This window comes from Nyctereutes procyonoides, unplaced genomic scaffold (genome assembly GCF_905146905.1).
Source record: "Nyctereutes procyonoides isolate TBG_1078 unplaced genomic scaffold, NYPRO_anot_genome, whole genome shotgun sequence".
Taxonomy (NCBI): domain Eukaryota; kingdom Metazoa; phylum Chordata; class Mammalia; order Carnivora; family Canidae; genus Nyctereutes; species Nyctereutes procyonoides.
This window is the reverse complement of record NW_026575051.1, coordinates 9824653-9851465: the sequence shown is the minus strand read 5'-3', so window position 1 is coordinate 9851465 and position 26813 is coordinate 9824653. Positions and strand designations below refer to the sequence as shown.

At 39.9% G+C, this 26813-nt stretch overlaps 1 protein-coding gene across 7 annotated transcripts; it reads right to left on the bottom strand.

Moving 5' to 3' along the window:
• Nucleotides 1–722: 722 nt before the first annotated feature.
• On the bottom strand, nucleotides 723–26813 carry NFYA (nuclear transcription factor Y subunit alpha). Of its 7 annotated transcripts, none has more exons than XM_055329733.1 (10): nucleotides 26675–26813; nucleotides 19567–19714; nucleotides 17666–17752; nucleotides 14689–14835; nucleotides 8812–8943; nucleotides 8485–8590; nucleotides 6647–6813; nucleotides 5352–5525; nucleotides 4412–4513; nucleotides 723–1682 (listed from the first exon to the last, which is right to left on the bottom strand). In XM_055329733.1, exons 2-10 carry the CDS (start codon nucleotides 19639–19641, stop codon nucleotides 1629–1631), a joined length of 1044 nt encoding a protein of 347 aa, XP_055185708.1. In that variant the 5' UTR covers nucleotides 19642–19714; nucleotides 26675–26813; the 3' UTR covers nucleotides 723–1628. The 7 variants fall into 7 exon arrangements, with proteins under 7 accessions (XP_055185708.1, XP_055185712.1, XP_055185711.1 ...); XM_055329737.1 differs by having other exon boundaries at nucleotides 6647–6795; XM_055329736.1 differs by having other exon boundaries at nucleotides 17669–17752.

Below are 26813 nucleotides of genomic sequence, written 5' to 3'. Positions count from 1 at the left end.
ACAGTCCATCCTGGGAACTGTGGCCCAATGGTTGACCCTGCAGGCATCACCATTACCAATCAGCAGCTTATCCCCAGAACATGGATGCAATGTAAAAACCTTTCTGCTGTACAAGGCCTATGTAGAAAAGGGAAAACATGGAAACTGGCACCGAAGAATCAGCTGCCAGGGAAGGAAGCGAATGTTCGCTCTCTGGGTCCAGCACAGAACAAAGTGCTGCAGGAAAGAAGCCAACACATTCTCCTTAAAACTTGAGGTGAGTTGGAATATGTCCAGGAGAGTGTGATTGAACAATGCTTTCCAGACAGAAACTGTCAAAGAGCAGTTCTCAGACTTCTCCCTGTCCATGCTTGTTAAAAGGTTAAAGTATAAATGTAAATTATTCTTTTCATCTTAATGATCCATCCCAGGCATCCATCCATTGGAGAATCATGCTACGTGACAACACATGGGTGTGTGTGTGTGTGTGTGTGTGTGTATATATATGTATTACTTTCTTCTGCTAGACTGAAACATGTGTGAACCCTTCTCTTCCCCACAAATGGTGTCATAAAGCCTATGATTGAAAATCTCTAGGGGCACCTGGGTGACTCAGTCAGTGGAGCATCTGACTCTTGATCTCAGCTCAGGTCTTGACCTCAGGGATGTGAGTTCAAGCCCCGCACTGGACTCCACGTTGGGTGTGCAGCCTACTTAAGAAAACAAAACAAAACGAAACAAAAAAACCCCTCTAGTTTGGCTTTCTGTTTAGGAGTTACTACAAATGTCCTCAGCACTTCAGCACAGAAGTTGTTCTATGGTTTTGTTTTCTACTTAGGAAAGGCAGTTTCAAAGGTCCAGTACCCTCTAAATTGTCTTTAAAAGTAGCAGAAGCAAGAACTATGGTCCAGATGATCTGTCAGCAGACAGACAAACAGACCACAACTTGTCAAAGCTTTAAAAAAAGAGAGATTCAGCAATTTCTATTTTTAATGCTTGAGTCTTTTGTCATCTATCCCCAGAGTTAGCTTTTTCTTGGCTGGAGTCCAAAAATAACAATCTATCATCTGGGTAGACAGAGATTCCTATTATTACCACAGATTAGATGAATGTATCTCAGAGTATTTATTGTTTCCATGTCATGAGATGGAGCTTCCTTGCTTGGAAGCCACCTCTGAATACAAAGTGTCCAGTGAGTCAGCCTGAGATCCCCCATCAGAGGATAGATGCTGCTTAGATTCCATGGGAAGGAGTGGGCGTAGGCTTCCCTGATTGCAGTCTTGGTTGAGAAGGTTATTCTCCCCTGCTAAAATGGCTGGCTGGCTTCAGAAGCCAACATAAGTGCTGTGTGTGCACTTACGTGCACCGGTCCCTTGCATCATCCTAATCCATGAAATGTCAACGTCATCAACAGTCTGAAATAGGTCCTGTCTGAAAGGGCGAGACAAAGGCTTGCAACTTCAATTTGCCAGACATCGCTGCAATTATAATACTGAGCCACTTATTAAAAACTAAGTGGTTTCTGTCCTGTAGAAAAGGGCAGCACGTAATTGTCAGTGTCCCATTGGAAGAGGTGATCAATTTCCTGGAACAGTGGGAAGCAGTGGCGAGGAACATGACCTTGATCTGCTCCATCACATGGCCTTGGGTTAGGACACTCGGATGATCTGTGTCATTGCTTCTTCATCTGCTTGGTTTGGATCCTAAAGACAAAGAATAATAGTGATTAAAATCCTCTGCAGAAGTAATCGGGAACTCAAGGCTCTAACTCCTCCTCATCAAGGGGGAATACATACAATTTTGCTAAATACACCAAAGGCCAATAATGCATCTAAGTCTACCTACATGGATTAAAATGCAGCTCCATAAGGAAAGAAGAAATAACAAACCTTTGCATAAAAGGACTGTTAAGTCCGGCCTGGCATTCCATTTCCAAGCACTCCAGAGTTGATAGTGTATCTCTTTCCTAAGAGAACCCTGTGTTGTACTTTACCTTTCAAGTTTAAGGGTCCTGAGGTGGCCAAGACAAATCATGTCATGCTTTATTTTTGTGTGATGGTTTTCTGATATTTAAATACTAAGCACTTAGCAGGGCTGGAAAGGACACTGGCCTTTATTTTAATGCACTCATTTTGTAGGTAAATCCAAAGCCTAGATGGATAAAGTGATTTGCCTGGACTAGAGTGAAAAAAGTTAGTCAGCAACCCAGCAAGAAATAACACCCAAATCTCCTGGCTCCCATTTAACCTCCTTTCCACTAAATTCTGCCTGCTGCCTCTCACTTAAAACCTGCAGTGTTAAGACAAGCATCAGTCCTTTGAAACTTTTTCCAACACTCCACAATATCCGCCTTTAGTTCCTCCACACCAAGGCTCTGAAGCTTCAACTGATGGGATCTAAGAAAAAGCTAAAAGATTTCTGGAGGTGGTAGGACTGCAGTGGGGTCTTGAACAATGAATAAGAACAATAACCAGCATTTACTGAGGCCTCAAAATAATAATGTGCTACGTAGGTGTCCAATGTGGCTTACTACACGAAATCCCCACAATGGTCCTATGAAGTATCAACAACAGCAGCCTATTTCACAGGTGAAGGAACTCAGGCCAAAGGAAGCTAAGTACCTTGATCAAAGTCCTATTGCTAGCACACAGAATTAGGAGAGTTCCTAGCATAATGTCCATAGATGGCACTCTACATCCACATACCGCCGGAACAGATGATGAGAAAGCAGGGGCTCCCAGACTATAGGTAGGAATGAATAGCACTAAAAAAGGAATTTGTGCTCATGTGTGGAAATACTGAGGATTCCCAGTCTGACACTGAAAGGGGTGAGGAGGCCAAGCTGCTTGGATGTCATACAGAAACAGCTTGGGATCTGATGCAGTAAGAAATGAAAACCAACATGATTAAAAAAACACTAGCTTATAAAAACTGATTTGACAATAGTGTAGGTGAGATATAATGGTCACACAGAATAAAGTATCAGGAAATGAGAGGAATCTAAGAATTCAACAAACATTTACCAAGTGCTTGTTCTGGACTGGGCATTATGCTAAGTCCAGTCAATACAACGGAGAATAAAACAACCCTCTACTCTCTACACAGCTAACAGTCTAGTGAAGAAGGCACCAACTGTACAATTACACAAATAAAACAAGTTGACTATTTTGATGCTCAAGAAGAAAAGGAAGATATGAAAAAATGAGGTGCAAGAGATCTACCCTGGCTCTAGCCTCAGATTTAAACCAAGACCTGAAAGGTACAAAAGATCCAATCACACAAAAAGATGGAAGTGAAAAGCTTTAGAGATTAGCTATTTTCAAGACAAAGGTCCTATGGCAGGAGACAAACCAATGAACAGTACAGCAACAGCATAAAGACCAAGAGCAGGAGGAAATGAAGCCAGAGGTAGGCAGGAGCTAGATCACACCAGTGCCTTTTTGGCCATTGGTAAGCACTAGGGATTTTAGTCTAAGTGCATGTGGGAAATGGCAGGCATGGAAGTGGTATAAGCAGGATGGTGATGTGAGATGACACACATTTTAAGAAGACCCCAGGAAGATGTGCAGAATGGATGACAGGAGCACAAGAATGGGAGAAAGGATACCAATAGGCAGCTGTTACGTAAACTGAAGCAAAAGAAGAGAGGATTTCTCCAGGCTGATGGCAGTTGGAAGGGAAAAAATGATAACTGATTCAGATTTTATTCTAAAGGTAAAACCAAGAGGACTTTTTTAAGAATTGAACAATTCAAGCTTTAGCAACTCGGTGGATGGACAGGTCACTCACTGAGATAAGTGACTGGTTGAGGGATAAAAAAATAGAATAAAAACCAAGAGTTCTATTTTGGAAATACTGATTCAGAAATGCTGATAAGTATAATCAGTGGAATCAGATGTAAGAACCAGTGAAGAACAGCAGTTACAAATACATTCTGGAATTACACTGGCTTTAAATTTCAGGTGCACCATTTTATTAGTTTTTTTTACCTTGGGCAAACTACTTAACCTCTCTAAGCCTCAGATTCAACTGAAAAATGGAAATAAGAATTCTTATCTCATGGGGCTTGAGGTTGCTCTAAAGATTCTATGAAAAAAAATGCTTATGGTGATGGCTGGCACAAAGTAGTTAAGTGTTATCTGCTGCTGGTCATGCTATTACACTAAAGAGACCATAAAACTTTTAAAACAAAGAAAAATGAGAACTCTAAGAAGGAATTAATAGTAATAACTGGCAAAGATGAGGAAGAATAAAGGCCACTGGACTGAACACCTTTAGTGCTTTGAGGTCAAAAGGAATCTAAGCGACACAACATTGCATTCAATTGAGAGAATGTAATTAGTCTCTGGTGTGAAAGTAACAAGAGGACTCTGAATGCTCTTCCCAAGAAAATACAAGGCAAGAAGAGAAGAATAAAATGTATCATACTCACCTGCATATGGGGACTATCTTTTTCCTTTGGAGAGAAAAACCGTCCACCTTCACCACGCTTCCGAGCCATGGCGTGACGGTGCCGAGACTCATGCAGGTATTTCTAAAAAACCAGAGAAATAAATAAAGGTACTAGTTGGAACCAGCATGGTTATCTCATGCACAAATCCTCTTCTCTGAAGTTCAGGGAAGCTATCATCAGAGCCACCAGGGGCAATTATACCTGTGAATTATGGAAAAAGAGTAAAGTCTAGGCAGCAGCTGAACTGTGTATTAACTACCATAAAGATCTAAGTGCTAAACGGATAATAAAGATTCCCCAAAGGTGTAGCAACGATCACTATCTATACTTCCCTATCCTTTGCTTCAGTAACAGACCAAATTTTAGTTGAGCAAATGGCAGTTCAGTAAAAAAAAAAAAAAAAAAACAAAAAAACCCACAAACAAAAAACCAAAAGCCTGCATTTCTTGGCCTCATCTGCAGGTAACTGGCCATGTAATAAAATTTTGGCTAATGAGATTTATGGAGCTTCATGAAAGTTTCCTTGAGGAAGAATGCTTTTCTTGTTCTCTTTCTTCCTAGGCTGGAACCCAACCCATCATCCTGGACTGTAACTAGCGTACTAAGGCCATCAGAATAGTGACACCAGAGGAGAGAGGATCACAAGAACTGACTGTGGAAATGGACTACCAGCCCAGGACAATTTCTCTCCAGACTTCTTTTATGTAAGAAAAAAAATAAACTTTTTGAAGCTACTGTTACGGTTTTGTTATTGTAGCTGTGGCCACACGGAATGATGACAAATGCTAACTTTAACAAAAGATAACTTCTATTTACTTTCATTTGTTTGGAAGGTGCTCAAGGAGACAAACCATATAAAAGGTAATTTCAAAAGTACATCCCTGCCCTTTCTCTTTCTTCTTTCAGTTGTTATACACACCCTTCTTTCCTTTGGAATTTTCCCTTCTGCCTCTAGTTTAGCCCGGGCTTGCCTCCTCTTTAGTATACGGTGGTACTGTTTGGCATTCACATAGAGAGGCTCTTCTTCGAGCATCTCTGCCCCAGGGAGAGGAATTCTTTGGATAGCAGGTACAGAGCCAGCACCAGGTACCATCTGTGTGAAGAGAAAACCACAGGTTATTAAATAGTGGCATATAAGACAAAGGAAACTATTTCTTGGCCCCTGTTAAATTATTTTTTTCTAAATGCTACAAAGAGTAGCTTTTATAGAACACTTAGTTAAATGCAGATTCCTGGAGAACATTAACACTCAAGGTCTGCATTTTAAACCAACATTCCAGAAGATTTTGTCATAGGGAGCCAAGGAGCCCCACTGACAAATGTCACAACCATGTCCAAATTCTGGTCCACCTATGGCTCCATTTCTAGGAAAGTCTGCTGCCATCTAATGGTCAGGAAGAGTAATCATAAACAACGAAACAGTACAAAGGTAGGTTGGCAGAGATTGATCCAAATGCTTATGGTTACATAATTTAATTAACTACTTACTGATTCAATCCTAATTTTTCTAAACAAACTAAAACTAAAAACACCATGCTAAATGTAAGAGGAAATCAGTAACAGGTTCCCAAGCCCCATTCCCTTCCCAACTATGATGTGTTGAATGGATGTGTTGTTTTCTTCTGGCAGCTTCCTCCACCTCTGTGCGCAGGCTTCTATTACTTGTTCTTAATTTACTCATTTTAGGTACTGTGCGCTGACATCCATTTTGGACAGGAGGACTTAGCCTCTGCTCACACCACTACTCATCTCTCCTTCCCTATTTTCCCAATGTCTTTGTAGCATACATTTTTTTGGTTTCGTTATTGATTGCTATCTAATTTTGAGCTTCTTATTTCACTCACTGTGGGCAATTTATTTCCCATTTCCCAAAGATTAGTAGTCTATGTCTTCATTATTTGAATTCTGAATAAAATTATTCAAAAGCAGGTATTTCTGTTTATCCTTTTGCTGGATATACCTTTGTTTATACCTAGAATAGTCCCCAGCACATAGTAGGTGCTCAGAATGAATTATATAGTTCATTGTAATGTTTCTTGCAAAAGCAGACCTCTGTAAGTGCCTTAAGGATCAATTTGATCCCAAGGGGTCAGCATTTTCAATAAGCTTTATGAAAGACATCAAGTTGCAAGTCCAACAAAATTTTCAATGACAAAGAAATATACAGAAAGATAAATGACAGAGAGTGGTAAGGTGAAGAATGCATTTTCTTACCATGACCATCCCTCCTGAATTGACCACATTGCCTGCCACTGGTAGTGTCACAGTGACAGTCCCCTGCCCACTGCTGGTTGTGTTGGTGTTGGCTCCTGTCTGAACAATCTGTGCTCCTGCCAAACTGGCTGCTGGGATGGTGATCATGCCTGAAACAGGGACTGTAACTTTAAGAAAATAAAACATAAAACAAACAAAAAACAGGTACACAGAAAGAAGGGAACACAGTTAGTCCCTCTTCTATCTGGCACACACTTATTTACCCTGGAAAAGCATACTAAACAGCACAAAGGGAGAGCCTCTCCTACTCTCTGCCTGGTTTGCTGCATGTAATCCAAGTAATCACTACCTTTGATTTTCTATTCACTATCTGGGTTCCAGATCTGATAAAATTATCCTTGAAGTGGATACCTCCCTGGGTATCCCAATAATAGCTTTCAATGGTGAGAAAGTTTGGAGCCTCCACTTCTAAGGGTCAATCTGACTTCAGCTGTACCCATTGTTCTTATATACAGGAATAATCTGTTTAGGATGAAAGTTTTATAAATATCATAAATATATAATTTATTTATCCTAAATTGGTAATGCCTCAAGCTGTTGTAGAAATAAAATTTAAGGGGATCCCTGGGTGGCTCAGTGGTTTGGCACCTGCCTTTGGCCCAGGGCGTGATCCTGGGGTCCTGGGATCAAGTCCCGCGTCAGGTTCCCAGCATGGAGCCTGCTTTTCCCTCTGCTTGTGTCTCTGCCTCTCTCTCTCTCTCATGAATAAATAAATCTTAAAAAAAAAGAAAAAGAAAAAAAATAAAATTTAAAATTCAACTAAACACTTTGGTTTGAGCTCCTGCCTGTGCTCAATCCAGTTCAAGCCTCCTGAATCATAGGAGTACACACTTACTGTACTCACTGGAGCTTGTATACTGCTAATTTTAATCAGAAGTCAACTTTTTTTTCTTTTCTTTTCTTTTTTTTTTTTTTGGAGAGAGCAGGTGTGCATGTAAGTGGGGGTGAGAGTGGGCAAGACAGAATCCTAAGCAGGTTCCATGCCCAGCTTGGAGCCCAATGCAGGGCTTGATCTCATGACCTGAGCCAACTGACTCAGCCACCCAGGTACCCCTCATAAGTAAAACTTTTACTCATTATCTGAGATGTCCTTTCCCAATTTAGTTTTCTGACAGATGCTTCTAAAAGCTCTCAAGTTCAGTTTGAGCCACCTCCTCTTCTCTGAAGTCCATTCTCCTCCCAAGTCAAACAGATTTCATTGCTCCTATATTTATGCATTATCTATTTCTAGAACACACCTCTATAAAGGCTCTGCACTGCATTTATTTGGTCACATACATATCTCTCATAATAGATTAGAGGCTGAGAAGAAAATTTCTTTCTTAGTGAAGTGCTGCATACATAGTAGGAATATAAGTCTTTTGGGCAAAAATTAATAATAAAGTGAACAAGAAAAAAAAAAAACAAGAAAAAAAGAACCTGTAAGTAGCAATGAGACTAAATGCCAATTTGACTTTGATCTCTCTCTTCCACTACCAATAATACCAATAATAAAACTATTTCCAATCTTCTATTTCTAAATATTTTTCCCCCCAGAAATCCTCAAAAGCTTAAATAAATCTCTAGGACCAGCCTTTTCAAAACCACTGTAGGTATGCCTAACAAATGTTACCAATACTGGTCACGTATGAATGACAACAAAACAATGAAGATTTAAAAAGATTTTGTTTAAAAGTATGTTGTGCAGAGGTAACCACAGTATTTCTGAAGCAGTCATTTGCTCCAAGGATAAAAGAGGTGCCCCTCAAAGTCCTACAGAAATGGACAGGCACACTTACCTTGCTGTAGAATGGTGCCGTCCGCATTAACTGGCTGATAGACAATAGTCTGCCCTTCAGCAGTCTGTGCCACCTGCTGTCCCTGGACAGCAATCTGCTGCTGTGTCTGAAGGAAACAGATCATGACAATTTAATAGACTCCAAAGCTACCACAAAGGACCCCTTCTTTTTTTTTTTAAAGGACCCTTCTTTTTAAGAAAACAACAACAATAACATTTTTGGTATTTTCTTTCCCTATTTCTACTACCTGGGAAGTATTTGGCTCAGCTGTCTGACCCTTTCAAATCAGCTGACAGTGCTCTTGTGTTGACAGAGATAAGGAATTACCTGGGTCTGGCCAGCAGTGACTGCTGTCTGGGGTTGCTGGATGATGATCTGCTGGGTCTGACCCTGCTGGCCCTGCACCTGCACAGCCTGCCCACCCTGGATCTGAATCTGTCCAGGTGGGACCAATTGTATCTGTACAAGAGAACACAGAGAAAGGTTAGTACCCTGCTGTCACTGGTTTCTTTTGGTCCTGGAATCTTAATTACCCAAATTCCTTTAGAAAACAAGAAAGGCTCTGAAGAGGAAAAAAAAGAATCTCGTTCTGCTCTCTATTATAAATTAGACATAAGTGGTTTTTCATCTACAAAACAATGGGGGAATTTTAGCTGCTGCCTAGATACAGGATGATTTAAGGAATCAAAGTCAGTTTTAAAAAGATGATATATAACCATGCTGGCATGAGACTTTTTTTTAGTTTCTAACACTAGAGATTTGTCAATTTTATTATTTTCAAAGAACTTTTATTTTTATTTTCTCTATTGTTTTTCTACTATTTCACTTTTTTTCCCTTCTTTTGGCCAGCTTTGGCCTTAATTCAGTCTTTTTCTATTCCTTAAGTTGCCAGGTTAAGCTGTGGGTTGTCAATCTTTCTTATTTTTTAATGTAAGCACTTACAGCCATCAATTTCCCCCTCAACACTGTTTTTGCAATGTCCTGTTAGTTTTGGTAATGTTTGGTCTTTGTTTTCATTCATATTTTCTAATTTCTCATGTAATTTCTCCTTTGATCCATTGATTATTTCCACAGATTTGTTAATTTTCCACTTTTATTTCTATTGTTGATTTCTAACTTCATCTCACTGTGATCAGAGAAGATACTTTGTATGCAGTTTGAGACTTACTCTGTGACCTGACATATGATCTGTCTACTCTGAATATATTAGCCCACTGCCTTCTGGCCTCCAAAGTTTCTGATAATAAATCTGCTAAAAATCTTATTGAGGATCCCCTGTAGGTGACAAGTCACTACTCTCTTGTTTTCATGGTTCTCCATGTATGGCTTTTAAATGTTTAATGATAATGTGTCTTGCTGTGGGTCTCTGAGTTCATCCTAATGTCTTTCCATCAAATTTGGGAAATCTTCAGCCATTATTTCTTCAAACATTCTCCCTGCCCCATTCTCTTTCTCTTCTGAGACTCCCACAGTGCATCTATTGACACACTTGATAGTGGACTCACAGTTTCCTTAGGCTCTGTTCACTTTTTTCCAAAGTTTTTTCTTTCTGTTCCTCAGATCCAATCAATTCCATTGCCTTATCTTCAAATTCGTGGATTCTTTCTCCTATCTGCTCAAATTTGCCCTGACTCTAGTAAATTTTTTATTTCCATTAGTGTGCTTATCAGTGCCACAGTTTCTTTTCAGGTTTCCTATCTCTTTATTGATATTTCCATTTTGTTCCTACACTGCTTTCCTGACTTTTTCAACATCTTCTTGTAGTTGAGCATTTTCAGGACAGTTATTTTTAAAGTGCTTATCTTGGCAAATCTTTTTTTTTTTTAAACAGCAAATCTTTTTAAGGATAGCCTCTATTGATTAATTTTTTCCTCTGAATGGGCCATACTTTCCTGTTTCTTCGTATGCCTTACAATTTTTGTTGGAAACTGTGTATTAAGTCAAATAATGTTATAGTTGTGGCAATCAGATTCTTGCCCTTCCCAGGGTTTAGTTATTGTTTTGACTGTTGCAGGCAGTCTCTGTGCCAAAAAACCAGACTAAGGCATAAAGGTAAGACTTTCTCATATCTTTTCTGTGCCTCTCTGTCTGTCCCCAAGAATGTGCAGACCTTTTCTGATATTCCCATATATTCAGCTTCTTTTGATAAGGGTGTTGGCTCTCAAAGGGTGAAAAAAGAGAAAAAAGAAGGGAAGGGCAAGGAAGGCTGTTGGCTTTTTATAATTCTCTAGGAGTCCATCACTTTTGCTGGAGGGAGAGGGACTTACAATAGCGTGGGAAGTGTGATGATGGATGACACAGGCTGCTTGCCTCCTTCGCCTGCACCTTCAATCAGAAGCAGCCATCAGTGATCCCTGATTTTGGAAGATAGGTCCATTTTGCTCATCCTGGCTCCTATTAGCTGCCCACATAAGCTGCTTTAAGACCTGCATGCCGGCAGGCTGGGTGGCTCAGCGGTTTAGCGCCGCCTTCTGCCCAGGGCGTGATCCTGGAGACCCGGGACAGAGTCCCACATAGGGCTCTCTGCATGGAGCCTGCATCTCCCTCTGCCTGTGTCTCTGCCTCTCTCTCTCTCTCTGTCTCTCATGAATAAATAAATAAAATCTTAAAAAAAAAAAAAAAAAGAACTGCATGCAACTGCCTGCTAGGGTGCTAGGTAGCTGCTATTGTGCTAAGTGCTCAAACTTACTGAAATTACCTTCAACAGAAGTCTATGCTTTCTCCTAGAAGTAAAAAGCTTTCAATAGACTCCGGAGTCCCCAAATAGTTTATGTCAGACAGATTTTGCCAATGCAATTACTGGGTAGGTGGGGAGACAGATTCCTGGTATGTCTTGTTCTGCCATCTTACCAGAATCCTCTACCTGGGTCTTGACTACTTTTTCCAAATACTTGCCTCATGGTTGACATTTAGATAGTGGCTAATACAAAAATAAGTGAACAAATTTATTTAGTTATCTGAATCTAATTCCTATCTGGGTTTCAAAGAGCAAAGAATACCTATTATTAGTCATTAGGGTTTCCTTTTCCATCTATTCATATTCTTTGCCCATTTTTCTACTAGATTATTATTTTTGTATCAATACATCAACATTTTTCAAGTATTTTGGATGCAAACCAAGTTATGTGTGTTAAAAAAATACCTTCTGCATATCTGTACCTTGTCTTTTATTTATATTTTGATATATATAAATTTTTATTTTAAAGAAGTCACATCAATTTGGTCTTTATATCTTTAAAAAATCCTTTTATACCCTATGACATAAACAAAATTCTCCTGTAAATAAAATCAAAGTTTGTTTTTTTAAAAAGATTTTATTTATTTCATGAGATACGGAAAGAAAGGCAGAGAAATAGGCAGAAGGAGAAGCAGGCTCCCTACAGGGAGCCTAATGCGGGACTCGATCCCAGGACCCCAGGATCATAACCTGAGACAAAGGCAGACACTCAAACACTGAGCCACCCAGGTGCCCCTAAAATCTAAGTTTCTAAGTATGCTTTTTTACATTTAAACCTGCAGATCTACCAAGTATATAGTATGAGTATATGAGTATGAGAAAACCATGTTTTCTTTTTCTATGTCATTCTTAGACAACTTCTTCCCTGATATTTCATACTATTTTTGTTATATATCAACTTTCAATATTCCTGGATTTATTTCTTCACTCTATACTTTGGTTCCCCTGTCTGTATTAAGCCAGGGACCTTAACCTAAAGTTATACACAGATTTAGCATATATCTGGACGCCTGTATCTTTTCTAAGGGGATACATATTTCAGTGGAATTCTAATATAGAGCATGCAATAAAAACAAAACAAAACAAAACAAAACAAAAAAACAGGTTTAAGGAGTACTCTTCTAAAAGAAATGGTTATTCAAAAAACACTGATAAAAAAAAAACACTGATGAGAAGCAACTTCTAGTAAAAAAGGGATTGAAACCTTAAACATTTTAAAGGATGCTATGGAATCATACCTAGAGCTTTATACATATTAACAGAAAAGAATCTCTTCAGCATGGTTTGATTAGTTACAGTCCTACTTGGAGGGAAGGGAATGAAAGAAATAACCCTTTCAAAGTCTCCTATAGACCAAAAAAACCTCCCCATAAAATCAAAGAATTTAGAGCTGGAATGAACCCTAAACATTACTTGATATAAAAACTTCATTTTTGGATGAGAACACAGATAATCAAATGACTTGACCAGGATCAGAAATCTTGTTTAATGGCAGACTTGGGAATCAAAGTCAGGTCACTACACTCACAGTACACTGTTCCTAGCGTTATAACACACTGTTTCTATTCAACAGTGGAGGGGAAGGTGTGGCAAGGACTGGAGAGGAGGCAACAAAAGGGACAGAAATGAAACAGCAGTACGACACTGCAGCAAGCACACACACAAAATATATTTAAAGCCTCATACATTTATGCATGGAGCAATGTGGAAACTATTTTTAATCCTAACTACAACTCTATCTTGGCAAAAATATGCCAACGGCCTTAAAAACGATCTTACCCTTTACTCCAACAATCCCCTCACTCCAAAGAAATTACTCTAAGAATTCAACTGAAAAATAAGGCAATCACACTCAAATACAGTTACGGTAACCTTACCTATAAGAGCAAAAAACTAAAAATAAAGCAAAACAGACAAAAAAATCCCAGATTATACTCTGTAAATTGTAAATTCTGATTCATCAAATTGGTTGATCATTATGAAGGGATTAAAAGTGGTAAGAAATGATGTGGAAGTAAGTTAAATTTTAATAAAAGCAAACTAAAACACTACCAAACACATAAAACTATATGCATAATTATGCCCCCAAAGTGCACATAAAATGATTAAGGTCTTATATAAAATTTAGAGTTATCAAGTAGTGTGATTGTGGCTGGGTTTTTTCAACTTACATTAAATTCCTCCAGAAAAAATTAAATCATTGTGATCATTTTAATTGTTAAAATATAGATATACTAAAAGGTTAATAACTCTCCCTTGCCCCCACTTCTGTGCACATAAACATATATACCCATGAGTGTTCAGCTATCCATTACAGAAATCATAGTATATTTCTGTGCAAATTATTTTTCACTAAAAATAATTCAATATCGACTACCCGCCCGGTAAACAGTTCATCTTTTTTAACAAGGACAAAATGCTCCATATATGAACATATGCAGTATGATGTATTCAACCATTTCTTTATCCTTATTGATGGAATGGACAGTTGGGTACCTTTTTTTTTTTTTCCTAGTACAATGCTGCAATAAAGGTCTGTACATTTTTCCCTGTACACAGATGCTTTTCTTACACAATGGATTCTCAGAAGTGGAGCAGAAGGATCAGAGGTTTATATTTATGTATTTAATAGTGAGATGCCTTCAGAATTTGAAATTACCAATAATAATGAGTGTTTCCTTTTCTCTACACCCACCTCAGCACTGGATATAAACTCTTTATAATTTTTACAAACTCAATAAAAATTCTTCTAATTTTTAAAACTTTGATGTCACCAAGCTGCATGTCTCGTTTACCTTTGTTTTCTGTTTCTGATTTGGTCTTTCCCGTAGATTTACCTAGCTACTTCATTGGTCTGTTCACAGAATCAGTTTTTATTTACCCTTTCTACATTTTTATTAATTTTCTACTTCATTCATTTTAACCTATTTTTTGCTTATTTTGTCCTTTCTTTTCCTCACTTCAAAAGAGAAATACCATTCATTTTTTAGTTCTCTTAAAGTATTTAAGGGTTATACATTTTGCTCTAAGTGTGTGATGGGTTTGCACTTAAGTATTTTCTTGTTCATTACTTGGTAGATAATTCAAATTATAAATCACTTGCAAAGAGATGAAAGGATAACATTTCTAACCAAAAACAATAATTTCCAAAGCACACTGTAAATTCCCTCAGTTGCCAGAAGTTCCAACAAAGATCAAACCAACGAATTACTTCTATTAAACTAGATTCTTATTTTTTTTGCATTCTTTATATACCGACTCAAGATCATGCCCAACATCTCAGTCCTTACCAGAGACATCCAATTTCTGTACAGTTCTGCTTTCTATCCCTGATAGTACAAAAGTAGAAAATCGACTAATTGTGAATGTAGGGTGGCAGTTAAATGTCAAATCAACAAATAGTTCGAACAAGCTCTTCTTTCAGACATCTATTCTGATATTGTCTAAACATTTTTTGCATTGCTCACCTGCTGCAAACCCTGAGTCCCAGACACAGGTACTTGCATGATGGTTTGACCTTGTCCACCAGGGACAGCTTGGACCATGATAGGTTGGCCAGTTGACGTGATTAACTGGCCTCCACTGACCTGTACCATTAATGGCTGCCCCTGGACCTAGAAGGAAATAAAGCAAAAACAATGAAATAATGGAAGATACAAAAATGGTTTTTCCCAAAAGATAATCACTGGAACTATTCTGCTGCCTTGGTAGAGTGGGAAAAGATAGAAGAGAGACTAAGAAAATATGTCTCAAGTTCTTGTTTTCAAGTTACCCTCTTCAAAAACACTCTTTGACCAAATGCAAAGTTGAATACTTTAGGGTCAGATATAATGAAATATACCCAGGGTCTCAAAAGATATAAGGTATTTGTCATCAAATACAGGCTAAATCCATGAGAAGCACTTAATCAAAACATCCAGACTATGTGCTTTTTGAGACTAATATTCAGGAATAGTTTCTTGTGAAGCCTGGAGAGGAGGCAATGAGAGGGAGGGCTGATGGTGGTGATGGTGGTTGAATGCAAATCCTAAATAACCTGGAAGGAATAAATCAAACTACCTAGCAATGATTCCAGGAGGCTGGGTAACAAGCAGCTCTGGAAGTTTAAGAGAAGACCCTTTCTCCCCATAGTCTCTCAGGCATAAATGAAATATATAACGTTTGCCCTCCATTTCACTCTGGGAATTCTAGTCCTGTGGTTGTTTCAAGAGCCCACTGGAGACATCCTAGAAATATACTCTGGTCAATTTTAAAACTCTGTGGTGGAATTCCTCACACTGGACCCTGCAATATCTGCATAGTTGTTTTAGTTTTAGCAGAAATAGTGATAAATTGGGGAGTACACTCAAGTGTACCAAAAACCTCCCAACTTCCAAGCTCCTATGAGTAAACGGCTTAATCTAGAAGCCAGAGCATTATATACGCTCTATAACATCTTGAGTCCCAATATAAAAATACCTAGCACTAAATTGAATGAACCCTGGAAGCCAAAAAAAAAAAAAAAACAAACCATGTTAGAAATGAAATGGAATGTTCAAAAGAATAGCTCCAAGTCCAAAACTTTCATTTCCAGATCCTTTGTCTCAAGGAATTATTTGTAACAGAACACAAGAATATTCATAGGGCTAAAATATTCATTCTTATGCCATTGAAAAGCGTGTTCAAGTAACAGTTAACTGGTTAAAAGATCAATATTCCCTAGATGATAGATTAGAAATTAAGGCCCCCCTCCTCACCAGTACCACCACCACCACCACCACCAACACCACCACCACCACCAAATGCATCTGAATCTTCAGGAACTTTTAAATCCTAAGTTTTATAAACTGTTCATTGAAAAATTCCACTTTATTTTTTAAGGGACTTTACAATCTGATTCTCTCATGCTTTCTCCTTTCCTTATCAAATTAAATTCCCTTTGCTACACCAATGTTTGCATATACTCCATCAAAAAGAATTGTTCTGAATATTTATTAAATGAGTAACTGAAAGAAGTATTAAAAATTCTCCAACATAATGAGACCCCTAGAGGAAAGGTTTTCATTATTTCCATAAAGTTGTCCCCCTTTCTCTTAAAATCTATAGGTAAGAAACAAAGTGTTAAGGCTCAACTATTCATAAATTTCTGGCTACCCATCATCTTGAACTTCTCCCATCACTAATATGTTAAATGTGCACATGATAAACCATTTAAGACTCCAAGGAGCCCACTGTGTTTACAACATATGAATGATTACAAGGACACATGCATCAGACAAGAAGCCATACAGTTAAGAGCATGTTACATTCCCATTCCACAAGTGGTTAATGACAATAACTGTTTTATGTATCAATAAGATGAAGCAAGCATGAAAAACATGAAGAACAAGCTGTTGAATTCTGAGATTTGAACATGGTTTGGGAGTACCTACAAGCTCTTCTTTTTTTTAGCCTAATTTATGTTCAGAACTGACTGCTTATCATCATCAGACACTACTGGTGGCAGATATGGGGTGGGGGGTAGGGCTCAAAGGTTAGGGTGAAATGATTACAGTGAGGGGCAGGTAACTGCCAGATGCTTAGCAGCGCTGAAGTGAGATGCCTGTTCTATATTCTAGTTCCTACTTTGAATCATTTCCATTCAATGGAGGAAAAAAGGCAGGGCGATTTAAATTTTTCCAATTTCTCAAAAATAGTCATTTTAATCAAAGTAACCTGCAGACACAGGAAAGACTTAGGCTTCTACTCTCATTTTTACATAGGAACCAGGCAAAATATAACCCCACCTTAGGATATTTAGTTTGGCCATACATAATGTTAGGGAACTGCTCTGGTGAAGTAAGAATTTTTATAGTGGCAATAATACCTAAGACTTATAGAAAGCAAATTCCACCTCTGTCCAATAAGAGGTATAGAGTAATCTTTGCCTGTAGTAATAAAACAGGTCATGGTTTCCTAGGAAGGGTAGTGAAAAGGCAGCAGTTAAGAGATTAAGATTTACTGATTAGATACACCTTGCCAAGTACAAGGATTATTATGCAGCTAAATTGCCCTTTCAACAAAAATAAAGCATAATCTAACCCTAGCTATTTTTTATTCCACTATTATAAATACAAGTCCATAGATTTTACCATGCAACCTGATTATACAGGTTGGGCTCTAAATAGATTCTAATGCCACTTGTAAGAATTTCTTACTGTCTCTTATGCCATTTCCTTCCCGGGTATTCCCAAAGAAACACAAGAGCCAAATTTAATTTTCAGAAAATTGATACTGGAGTCACTGCATGACTGGGCATGAAACACAAGGAAACTGGAATCTTATAAGCCTCAAAGACAAGTTAACAGCATCAGAAACATGCAACTGACTTTGTCATTCCTCCTTGAGATCCTACCACAAATAGCACCAGACATGAGGACAGGAGAATTTCATGCAGTGCTTACAGAGAATCAGAGAGGGCACCACTACCTGGAGGGTCTGGACTTGCTGGCCTGAGGCGGATGCCACCTGGGCCTCAGTCTGCAACTGGACAGCAGTGACACCACCCTGCTGCTGAGAACAGGAACAGGAAGAGCTTGAAATGTATCAGGAAGGAAATGTATAGTTCAAGACATGAGATCACCTTACCTCCTGTGGGAGAGGGAGTCTTCTTTCAACAGACCCACCCAACAGAGGACTTTCAAACTGTACAGCCTCCCTATGCTGAAACTGTTTTGTTGTAGGTAACAGGATTAAAGATATTAGCCCTTTGTCCCCATAGTGAAACTCAAAACACATTTCCATGACTCAAAAACAATAGTTGTCATCATTAACGTAAAATTTTTTTAATGCAATCATTCCCTCCAGAAATAAGCATTTGATCCTTCTGCCTAAAGTTATCTTAATCCTCTTTTTATTTTCTCAAATGAGTTCACAAAAACAAAGTTATCAGGTTTTTACAGCTTTGAAGCCAAAATGAAGAATTTCTGGGACTTAAATGTAATCACCAGATAGGAGAATAAAGCAATCACTGTGAACCAAAATCATCTTCATGTTGGTTACTGCTCTCATGTCCCCAAACTAAGATTATTTGTATTCACTTATTTACCTTAGAAGCAATGTTTTCAATGATTTAACCTAATTTTTATATCCTTTAATGGTTAAGTTCTGACCAAACAAGACTTCATCCATCAGGGGGTGGTGGGCCCTTTGTGGAATCCCCTTTCCTAAGGAGGCAGTTGAAGGAAGCTACCAGAGACACAGCAGCTATGTGGAAGGAAAAGCCAATGAAGGAGTTTAAATAATTAATATCTTTTAATCAAGAGTTGCTCCTTTCTTTGATCATTAAATAGGAACAATTCATCATCAAAATAGCCTTTGTACTCCCGACCATCTACTTTTTTTGTATTATCTAAGTTCCCTCATGGAAACGAAAACATTCACCAGTCTTGGCCTAAGGTCAAATCGATACATAATAAATGTATTTTCTTCTAGGGAGAAATACAAGTAAACTTTCATGAAAATAAAAAGCTAGGTACAGAGCATCAGAACATGTAATCTCTGTATAAACCTAAGAAAGAAATCTATCTTTTTATTTATTTTCAAAAGCATGGTTTCTTTCTTTCTTTCTTTTTCTTTTTCTTCTTTTTATTCATTCGTGAGAGACAGAGAGAGAGAGAGAGGCAGAGACACAGGCAGAGGGAGAAGCAGGTTCCATGCAGGAAGCCTGAACCTGAACGTGGGGCTCGATCCAGGGTCTCCAGTATCACACCCTGGACTAAAGGTGGCGCTAAACCACTGAGCCACACGGACTGCCCCGCAATCTATCTTTTTAAAGAGTAAGCCAACAGGGAGTTCCATTCTCTTATGTGCTTATTCATAAAAGTGGCTAAGTATCAACCTAATGCTGAACTAGAATTTTCACAATAAGCACCATGACGGATCAAATCAAAAAAACAGGAGATTTCTTAGATGCTAACAATCTTGGTTTATCCATTGTGGCCAAAGCCTTTTTTTAAAAGATCACAAAGCTAGCTTACTTGAGGAAAGGAAAAACAACAAAAGTGATTCCAGAAAAAAACCCAAAAACTCCAAATTTCCATCTGAGAACACTCTAGGTTTTGACTTTAGCAAAGTGAAATGAGCAATTCAGTGTTAAACCAGACTCCCCAAAAGAGCAAATTCTATATGGTCATGGACTGTATATAGAGCTCGGAACACATGGAACATGAGAGAAATCTCAACAAATCCAATCTTCAAAAAGCACTCTGGCACAAGTCACCAGACCTATTATTCATAAGATCTGGTACTTCTAAGTAATTCCCCATGTAGGTGGTGCCATTCTGGGCTCCATTACTGTGCTGTTTAAAGCAGTTTTACTTCCATACCTGCTGCTGAATTTGTCCAGCCTGCACAACAATCTGCTCTGTCGAACTATTGCTGTTTGCTGTATACTGCTCCATGATCCCTCCAAGTTAGAATCCTGTCCACAGTGAGTTTCACTCAGGAGATCCTAGAAGACTGCGAAATGCACTCCTATTAGAAAGGTTGGGAAAGAAACTAAGTGAGATTGTTAATAAAAGCCTCACCAGATGATTGACATTGATAACTTATTGTTGTGCTTTATTCCCAAGTCAACAGGTAAGAGAACAGGAAATGTCCGTTTTTTATATCATTTGTAACTAGGATGACAAGGCACGCTCATGCCAACAATTTCATAATGCCATTTCACATGTCTTGGAAGTGCTTTTAGTTATTTCTTATTGGCAGCCTTACCTTTCAAATACTACCAGGGCAACACTTCCAACTTCGAAACACTCAGGAAACTACAATACCACACGTTGTTACAAAGCCTACTTAACACTAGTTTTCAGGTCTGCACGTGTATTTTCGAGGATTAACAGTTTCTTTTTTTTTTTTTTTAAATTTTTATTTACTTATTTATGATAGTCACAGAGAGAGAGAGAGAGAGAGAGAGAGAGAGAGAGAGAGGCAGAGACACAGGCAGAGGGAGAAGCAGGCTCCATGCACCGGGAGCCCGATGTGGGATTCGATCCCGGGTCTCCAGGATCGCGCCCTGGGCCAAAGGCAGGCGCCAAACCGCTGCGCCACCCAGGGATCCCGGATTAACAGTTTCTTTAATTTAAAGCACATACTTGCTACCTACTCGTCAATACAATACCAAAGGGCTACTCTAGTTCACTACAAATGGTCTGCAGTGTAAAACTTCACTGCTTATTACCTAGTAAGGAAATTACCCAGACCTGAAGTCAACTATTCTTCGTATCAAAATCTCCATTAAGTAGTATTAAGAAGGCTTGAGCAAAGGTTTAAGAATCTGCATTTTAATCCAGAGCAAGGAATAAGAAGTTATACTTATGGCAGAAATGTTTATAGATTAAATAGGAAAAATTTTTATGACCTATTAAGACTACAAGTTTTTCTAAAAAGAACGTAAGTTTCCCCCACTCTTACATTTGAATGCCTACAATATCCTACCCTTTATTAAATAATTTTAACTTTCTTTGGGTCATGAGGTCGAGCTCTTTGTTGGGTTCCACACTCAACACAGTCTAAGATTCTCTCTCTCTCTCTCCTTTTGCACCCTTCCCCGCTTCCTGCAGTCTCTACCTCTAAATAAATCTTAAAAAATTATCTCCCTCTGCCCCTCCCCCGTTCATAATTGTGCACACTCTCTCTCAATAAATAAATAAAATCTTAAAAGAAGAGTAATGAGAACATTATTAATGAACCCCCACAGCCATCTCCAAATCTTACTCCATGGTCAATCCTGTCACACATCTCACCCAATTTTCACTCACCCCTGAATCATTTTGCAGTAAATCCCAGACACTGTATTATTCTAAAATTCTGTGAATACTTTAGTATCTTATCTCTAAAGAATAAGGACTCTTCTTTTGACTTTACCTTTATATCACAATATTGTCGCTACAGTATAATTTCAAACATTAGAAAATGAGTTAAGTCCTTTAATATTTTCAAATAACTAGGCCTAGGTCAAATTAACTCTTCTCACACCCCTTATCACATAAAGATTCTTTTAAAATAAGGTCACTATTAGATAAATGGAAATGGTATTTGAGAACCTTAGATAAACTTGATTCAAAAATTTAAAATTATACCAACTACCAAAGGGTAATATACCTTGGAAGTATGGCAGAAGTACAGATATACATAAGCAAAACATAGATAAATCTTTGCCCACAACTCCAGGCCTTCATAAATTCTAAAATTTGAATGATAAAGTTATGTGAGCTGAAATGAACTACATATTACGTCAGCAAAGAAATGCACTACTCTACAAAAATCCACACGTGGTAGAGGAGATTAATCACTTGTAAACTGTCTCAATCTGGTGTGAAAGAAATAAAAATATATTCAAGTGCATGTAAAGTATTTAGGAAGAAGTATATTTAGGTATAAAATTCACTCTGAAATATATCAAAAATACGATGTATTGACAGATGAATGGATAGATAGCTGACAAATCAAGCATGGTAGTGTTAAGAGGAGAGACTCTAGGTGATAGGTATGCTGGTGTTTATTTAAAATTCTTTTGCCTTTACTGTATGTTTGAAAATTTTTATACTAAAAATGTAGCCTAGTTCTCATAACCACCATGGTATAAGAACCATAAATAAGTGACAAGATGACTATGCCATCGCTGCATGATGTTCTGTGGCCATATGGTTCTCTCACTCACTACTCTTGCTCTGATGGAATGCTCACCAAGCAACTAACCATAATTTGGATTTACATTTAGATAAGCCAATAGAGAACAAATACAATCAGCAACATAAATAAACTTGAGTTATTTCTTGTTGCATACTGACAAACTGACTTTTTGATCTGAACTATCTGAACTGGTTGACTAATTGGCTCCTGAGAGATTCTGGTAACAGTATGGAAAATCAGGTTTTCAGCAAGACAAAGTGACTCTGCGAGGGAAGTAAATGTTCTTCCCTAAACTATCTTGTTTCTAACTGCAACACAATATATGTTTAAAAACCAATAAAATGGGGGATCCTTGGGTGGCGCAGTGGTTTGGCGCCTGCCTTTGGCCCAGGGCTCGATCCTGGAGACCCGGGATCGAGTCCCGCGTCGGGTTCCCGGGGCACGGAGCCTGCTTCTCCCTCTGTCTGTGTCTCTGCCTCTCTGCCTCTCTCTCTCTGACTATCATAAATAAATAAAGAAAAAAAAAAAACAATAAAATGAAAGAATTCAGGATCACAATTCAAAAGAGCATAAGTGATTCCATTTATATGAAACCCTCAAAAGGCCATAATAATCTAGAGACAGAAAGCAGGTCAGTGGTTTCCTGGGACTGGAAAGGTGGGGTGGGGGTGGGAAGCTAATTGGGATAGAGCATCTGGAACTTTCTGGGGTTATGAAAATGTTTTATATGCATTTTTATTGTGATGATGGTCACACAGATGTAGAAACTTGTCTAACTAAAATGTATACTTAAAATGATTACCCTTTGTGTCTAAACTGTAACTCAATAAAGTTGATTTTAAACATTAGGATCATGAAAGAATATCCTTTCAACACTACCATTCCCTCACCAAAATCCCCTCTCTGTATGAGATTTTTTTCCTTGGTCACTAATTTCCAGAAATTTATTTTATGAAGGACGTGAGAGAGTAATAAACAGAATGTCCTACAGATTTTCCTCTTAACTAGTTTACACCGGTAATACAAATGCTCCAATTTAAAAATATTTCAATCCACGGTACTCTGAAGGGTAAAAAAGGAAACACTTCTCCACCTAATAACAATTATCTCTCACATCAATTAGGGACTAGGTTGCAACATGATTTGAGACTACTGATGGTGAGTTATGTACCCAACTGGCTTCACTGAAGCCATGTGCTCCTACTACCTTGAACCTCAGTTGCCAAAACTGCAATACAATGTGGTATTGTCTTCCCTCCAGTGCTTTTCTGTCCAACATTTGAACAAAATTAAGCCAGCTGGATTTATTCAGCCTAGCTCTTGAGCCTAACACAGTTTTGGGTGTTTCTTCCTCAAAGAGTGATTATGTGTATATTTTGGCTAGCATGAAAATCTTCTTCCTCCCCACCTGAAAGTGCAAGCTAAACATAACTGACTACTGGGAACTCATTCTATGTGGCCCTACACATTTTAAAACTAAAACTTCCGAAAGCTCAATGATAAGGATGTGAAAAGCTCCTCGAAATTACTATATTTAACAATCACTACCAGGTAAAGACTACAACAGTGCCTTCAAATTGTTTTGACCACAATTCTCAGGAAGATACACATTTTGTATCACAGATTACTGCAACTGGTACATAGAAAAAAAAAGTAACTGAAACAAAATTTCCAAGAATGTATATCTTTATGTAACACAGGATGCACATTGATATTTCCTATTGTATTACAAAAAAAAAAAAAAAGAGCAGCATTACCCACTACATTAAAATTCACAACTCAACAAATGGGTCCTAATCTGTGTTTGATAAAAGACCAGAGAACAAAGGACTGTCCAGCTTCCCTGCTGTCTGAGGGATTTCTGGATTGGAGTTCCTAATTTGCTCCTTGTCTCCACTAATGATGCACCATCTGCCAGACATCATCCTTAAAGTTTCAGAAATAAAAAGAAAACTCTGATGAAAATCCTAATGTCAGAGTCTTTAAGTTTGGTAAAGAAGTAAAAATCTGTACTGGAACTCTGAGAAGGTAAAACAGTAATAGGGAGAAAAAACCATTTCTTCCACTGTGAGATAGGTAAGTCAAAGAAGGCTTTAGGAAAATGTGGCATCTGACTTGATCCAAAGTGAGAAGGATTTAGCACGTGATGGTGTCAGAGGGGGTGGAGTACTCTAAACGAAGAGAGCGTAAAATCAAGGACAGAGAAATTTCAGGATATGAACAGCGGGCTAGAAAGCCCTATGTCTGGGACGCCTGGGTGGCTCAGCGGTTGAGCGTCTGCTTTGCTCAGGGTGTGATCCCTGGGTCCCGGGATCGAGTCCCACATCAGGCTCTCTGCGTGGAGCCTGCTTCTCCCTCGGCCTGTGTCTCTGTCTCTCCCTCTCTCTGTGTCTCTCATGAATAAATAAAATCATAAAAAAAAAAAAAAAAAAGAAAGCCCCATGTCAAGAGAGAACTAGAGGCCAGAATATGATCTCTTAAAATTCCAGGGGAAGTTCTTCTGCAGACAGGTGGATGCTCTACAGATGTTTAGCGTAACAACAACCAGACTGTAATTTGTTATTGCCTTTTAGGAAAAAAAAAGTCTAATGAAAACGCCTGGTGGTTTTAAAGAGGCTAGATATATCCATTTTTACATACCAAGGTAAAACAATATTTGGAAAATAAATATGTTCTAAAAAATACCTCAGACTTGCTGTCCCATCTAACTAATGTGGATAATATTTAAATGAACTTAAGAATATGATTTAAACAATAAGAAACATGTTCTAAAAAGTGAAAACAACAAAAAAAGCTGTGCCTGAAGTTTTACTAGTGGAGAGAGCACTGGACCAGGAAGAGTTTTCTGAAACTTATTAGTTTTTTTTTTTTTTTTTTAATGACCTTAAATGTGATCATAAAAAGGCACCATATACTTAAGACCTACTCTACCGGCCAAGACTATGGTAGGTGCTTCACAGGAATAAAAGCTTTTAAAGTCCTAGGAGAAAAATCTTTCTTTCTTCCCCCAAAGTCAGCTGCTGTTGTGGAGCAGAAGCCCACAGGTCAGAAACTTTTTTTTTTCCCAACCCTGGAAAAAAATACACTTTGAGATTTCTTCCATCTGAACCTCCAAAAGATAACTGCTTCTGAAAATTCCTTATCAAGATATACAGGTGCTTTTACCAATTAGTCTTTCCAGCCTAAATTCTTCCCCCTTAAACACAGCATAATTTGGTGTCTCTGCACATCCTCCTCTTCTCTCTGTGCCTAATGCTCTTCCATTCTTTCCTGTCGGAAAAAAATCCTATTGTCTGTCCTTCAAGGCCAATGGAAAGTGTGGCAACATCGAATCTTCCACCGAGGCTGTTAGGAGCTCACACACCAGTACTTCACAGAACTGAACTTGGCCTCATTATAGCACTAACTGTTAAATATTAATTAGCTGTCCACTTGTTAATCCACCAGGCAGGCAAGGTTCTTACTGACCTCTATCTGCTTCCTCCCCAGCATATAGATTGATGCTTGGTACATACTAACTGCTAGAGACATGGCTGTCAATGGAGATTTCGTCTCACCCTAACAGAAAACCCCACAGTATTGTTAACGCTCTATAAACACCTACTTGGAAAACATTAACAGGGAGTTACAAAGTATGCTGGAAAAAAAATAAATAAATCAAGAGACGGCTGTGGACTGCACTAATGGGTCAAACCTGACACGTGCAAAGTGACACATGAAAGTGAAAGGGGGAAAAAAAGAAAGAGAGAAAGAAATCTGCATTCCCAAAGGAGGGAGAGTTCGCAAGAGGAGCGAAGGAGAAAACCAGTAATACGAGAAACAAGTTGTGTGTGCAGCCTCCGGGAAAAGGAATGCGCAGGGCTGGCAATCTTCTAAGGGTGAGGGGTTGCAGGCACCGAAAGGACAGGCCGGCGGCACGGCCGGGACCAGAAAGGGAGACCGCTTGGTCGGACTCCAAGACGGAGGTGTGCGGTTCTCTCCCGGGCGAGCGGGGCGGGGAGAAGAGGAAATGACGAGCCAAAAGGGGGTGGTAACGGCGCCGGGCCAGAGCCCCGGGCCGAGCGTGCCGAGAGGAGGGGCGCGGCGGGGCCGGGGAGTGGGCGCGCCAACCGACCCCCTCCCGCGACCCCGGGGCCGGCGGGGCGGGCCCGCTCCCTCTCCCGCTCCCCTCTCCCGCTCCCCGCCGCGGCCAGGGCCCCGTGGCCGCGGCGCGCACCTTCCCCGGGCCTCACTCGCGACCCGGGGCCGGGGCGGGCGGGGGGGGGGGGGGCAGGCCAGCAGACCCGGCTCTCGGGGAGCCAGGGATGGCGGGGCCCCCGGAAGGTCGCCCGCCCCGAGGGCCAGAGCACGGAGGGGGCCAGGACGGACTTGTGTGAGTGTGAGGCCGGGGCGATCTGGAGGAGACCAAGGCCCCGGGCGTGCGTGGACCTGGGCGGAGGGGCGCTGGTGGCAGGCGGGCCCACGAACCCCGAGCCTGGGGCCCGACAACTGGGCCTGAAGAGCGGAAGAGAGCGGACGCATCCCCAACGGCACAGGCCCCCTGCAAGAGTCTGGCCCCGAGCTGCTCGCTCCGAGGGCGCCGTCCCCGCGCGGGGCGGCCCCCTGCAGGCCCCGGCCGGGAGTGGCCCGGGGCACTCCCAGGCCCCGGGCCGGGCCCGCCGGCCGCCCCGCTCGGCTGGGCTCAGCGAGACTCCCGGGGCTCGACGGGCGCCTGGGCCTCTCCTGAGTGGTCAGCGAGACCCGCCAATCGGGGCGCTGGGGCCGGCTCTGGGCCGCTGGATATTGGCTCCTCACACTCACCGTGCCTCGCTCCCCCGGTTCGCTGCCCGCGCTGATTGGCTCCAGTACCGGACCCCGAAACCCAATCAGAGGCTCCAGCCGCCGCTGCCGCCGCCACTGCCGCTGCCTCGCAAAATGGCGAACCCGAACAAAGGGGAAT

What these genes read in the sequence shown, in the direction of transcription:
- NFYA (XM_055329733.1), bottom strand. Translation starts at nt 19,641, where the DNA reads ATGGAGCAGTATACAGCAAACAGCAATAGTTCGACAGAGCAGATTGTT. An exon ending in GGACTCAGGGTTTGCAGCAG is followed by an intron (nt 8,944 to 14,688) that starts GTGAGCAATGCA and finishes TCTCTTGTACAG; the next exon opens with ATACAATTGGTCCCACCTGG. An exon ending in AAGATAGTCCCCATATGCAG is followed by an intron (nt 1,683 to 4,411) that starts GTGAGTATGATA and finishes CTTTGTCTTTAG; the next exon opens with GATCCAAACCAAGCAGATGA.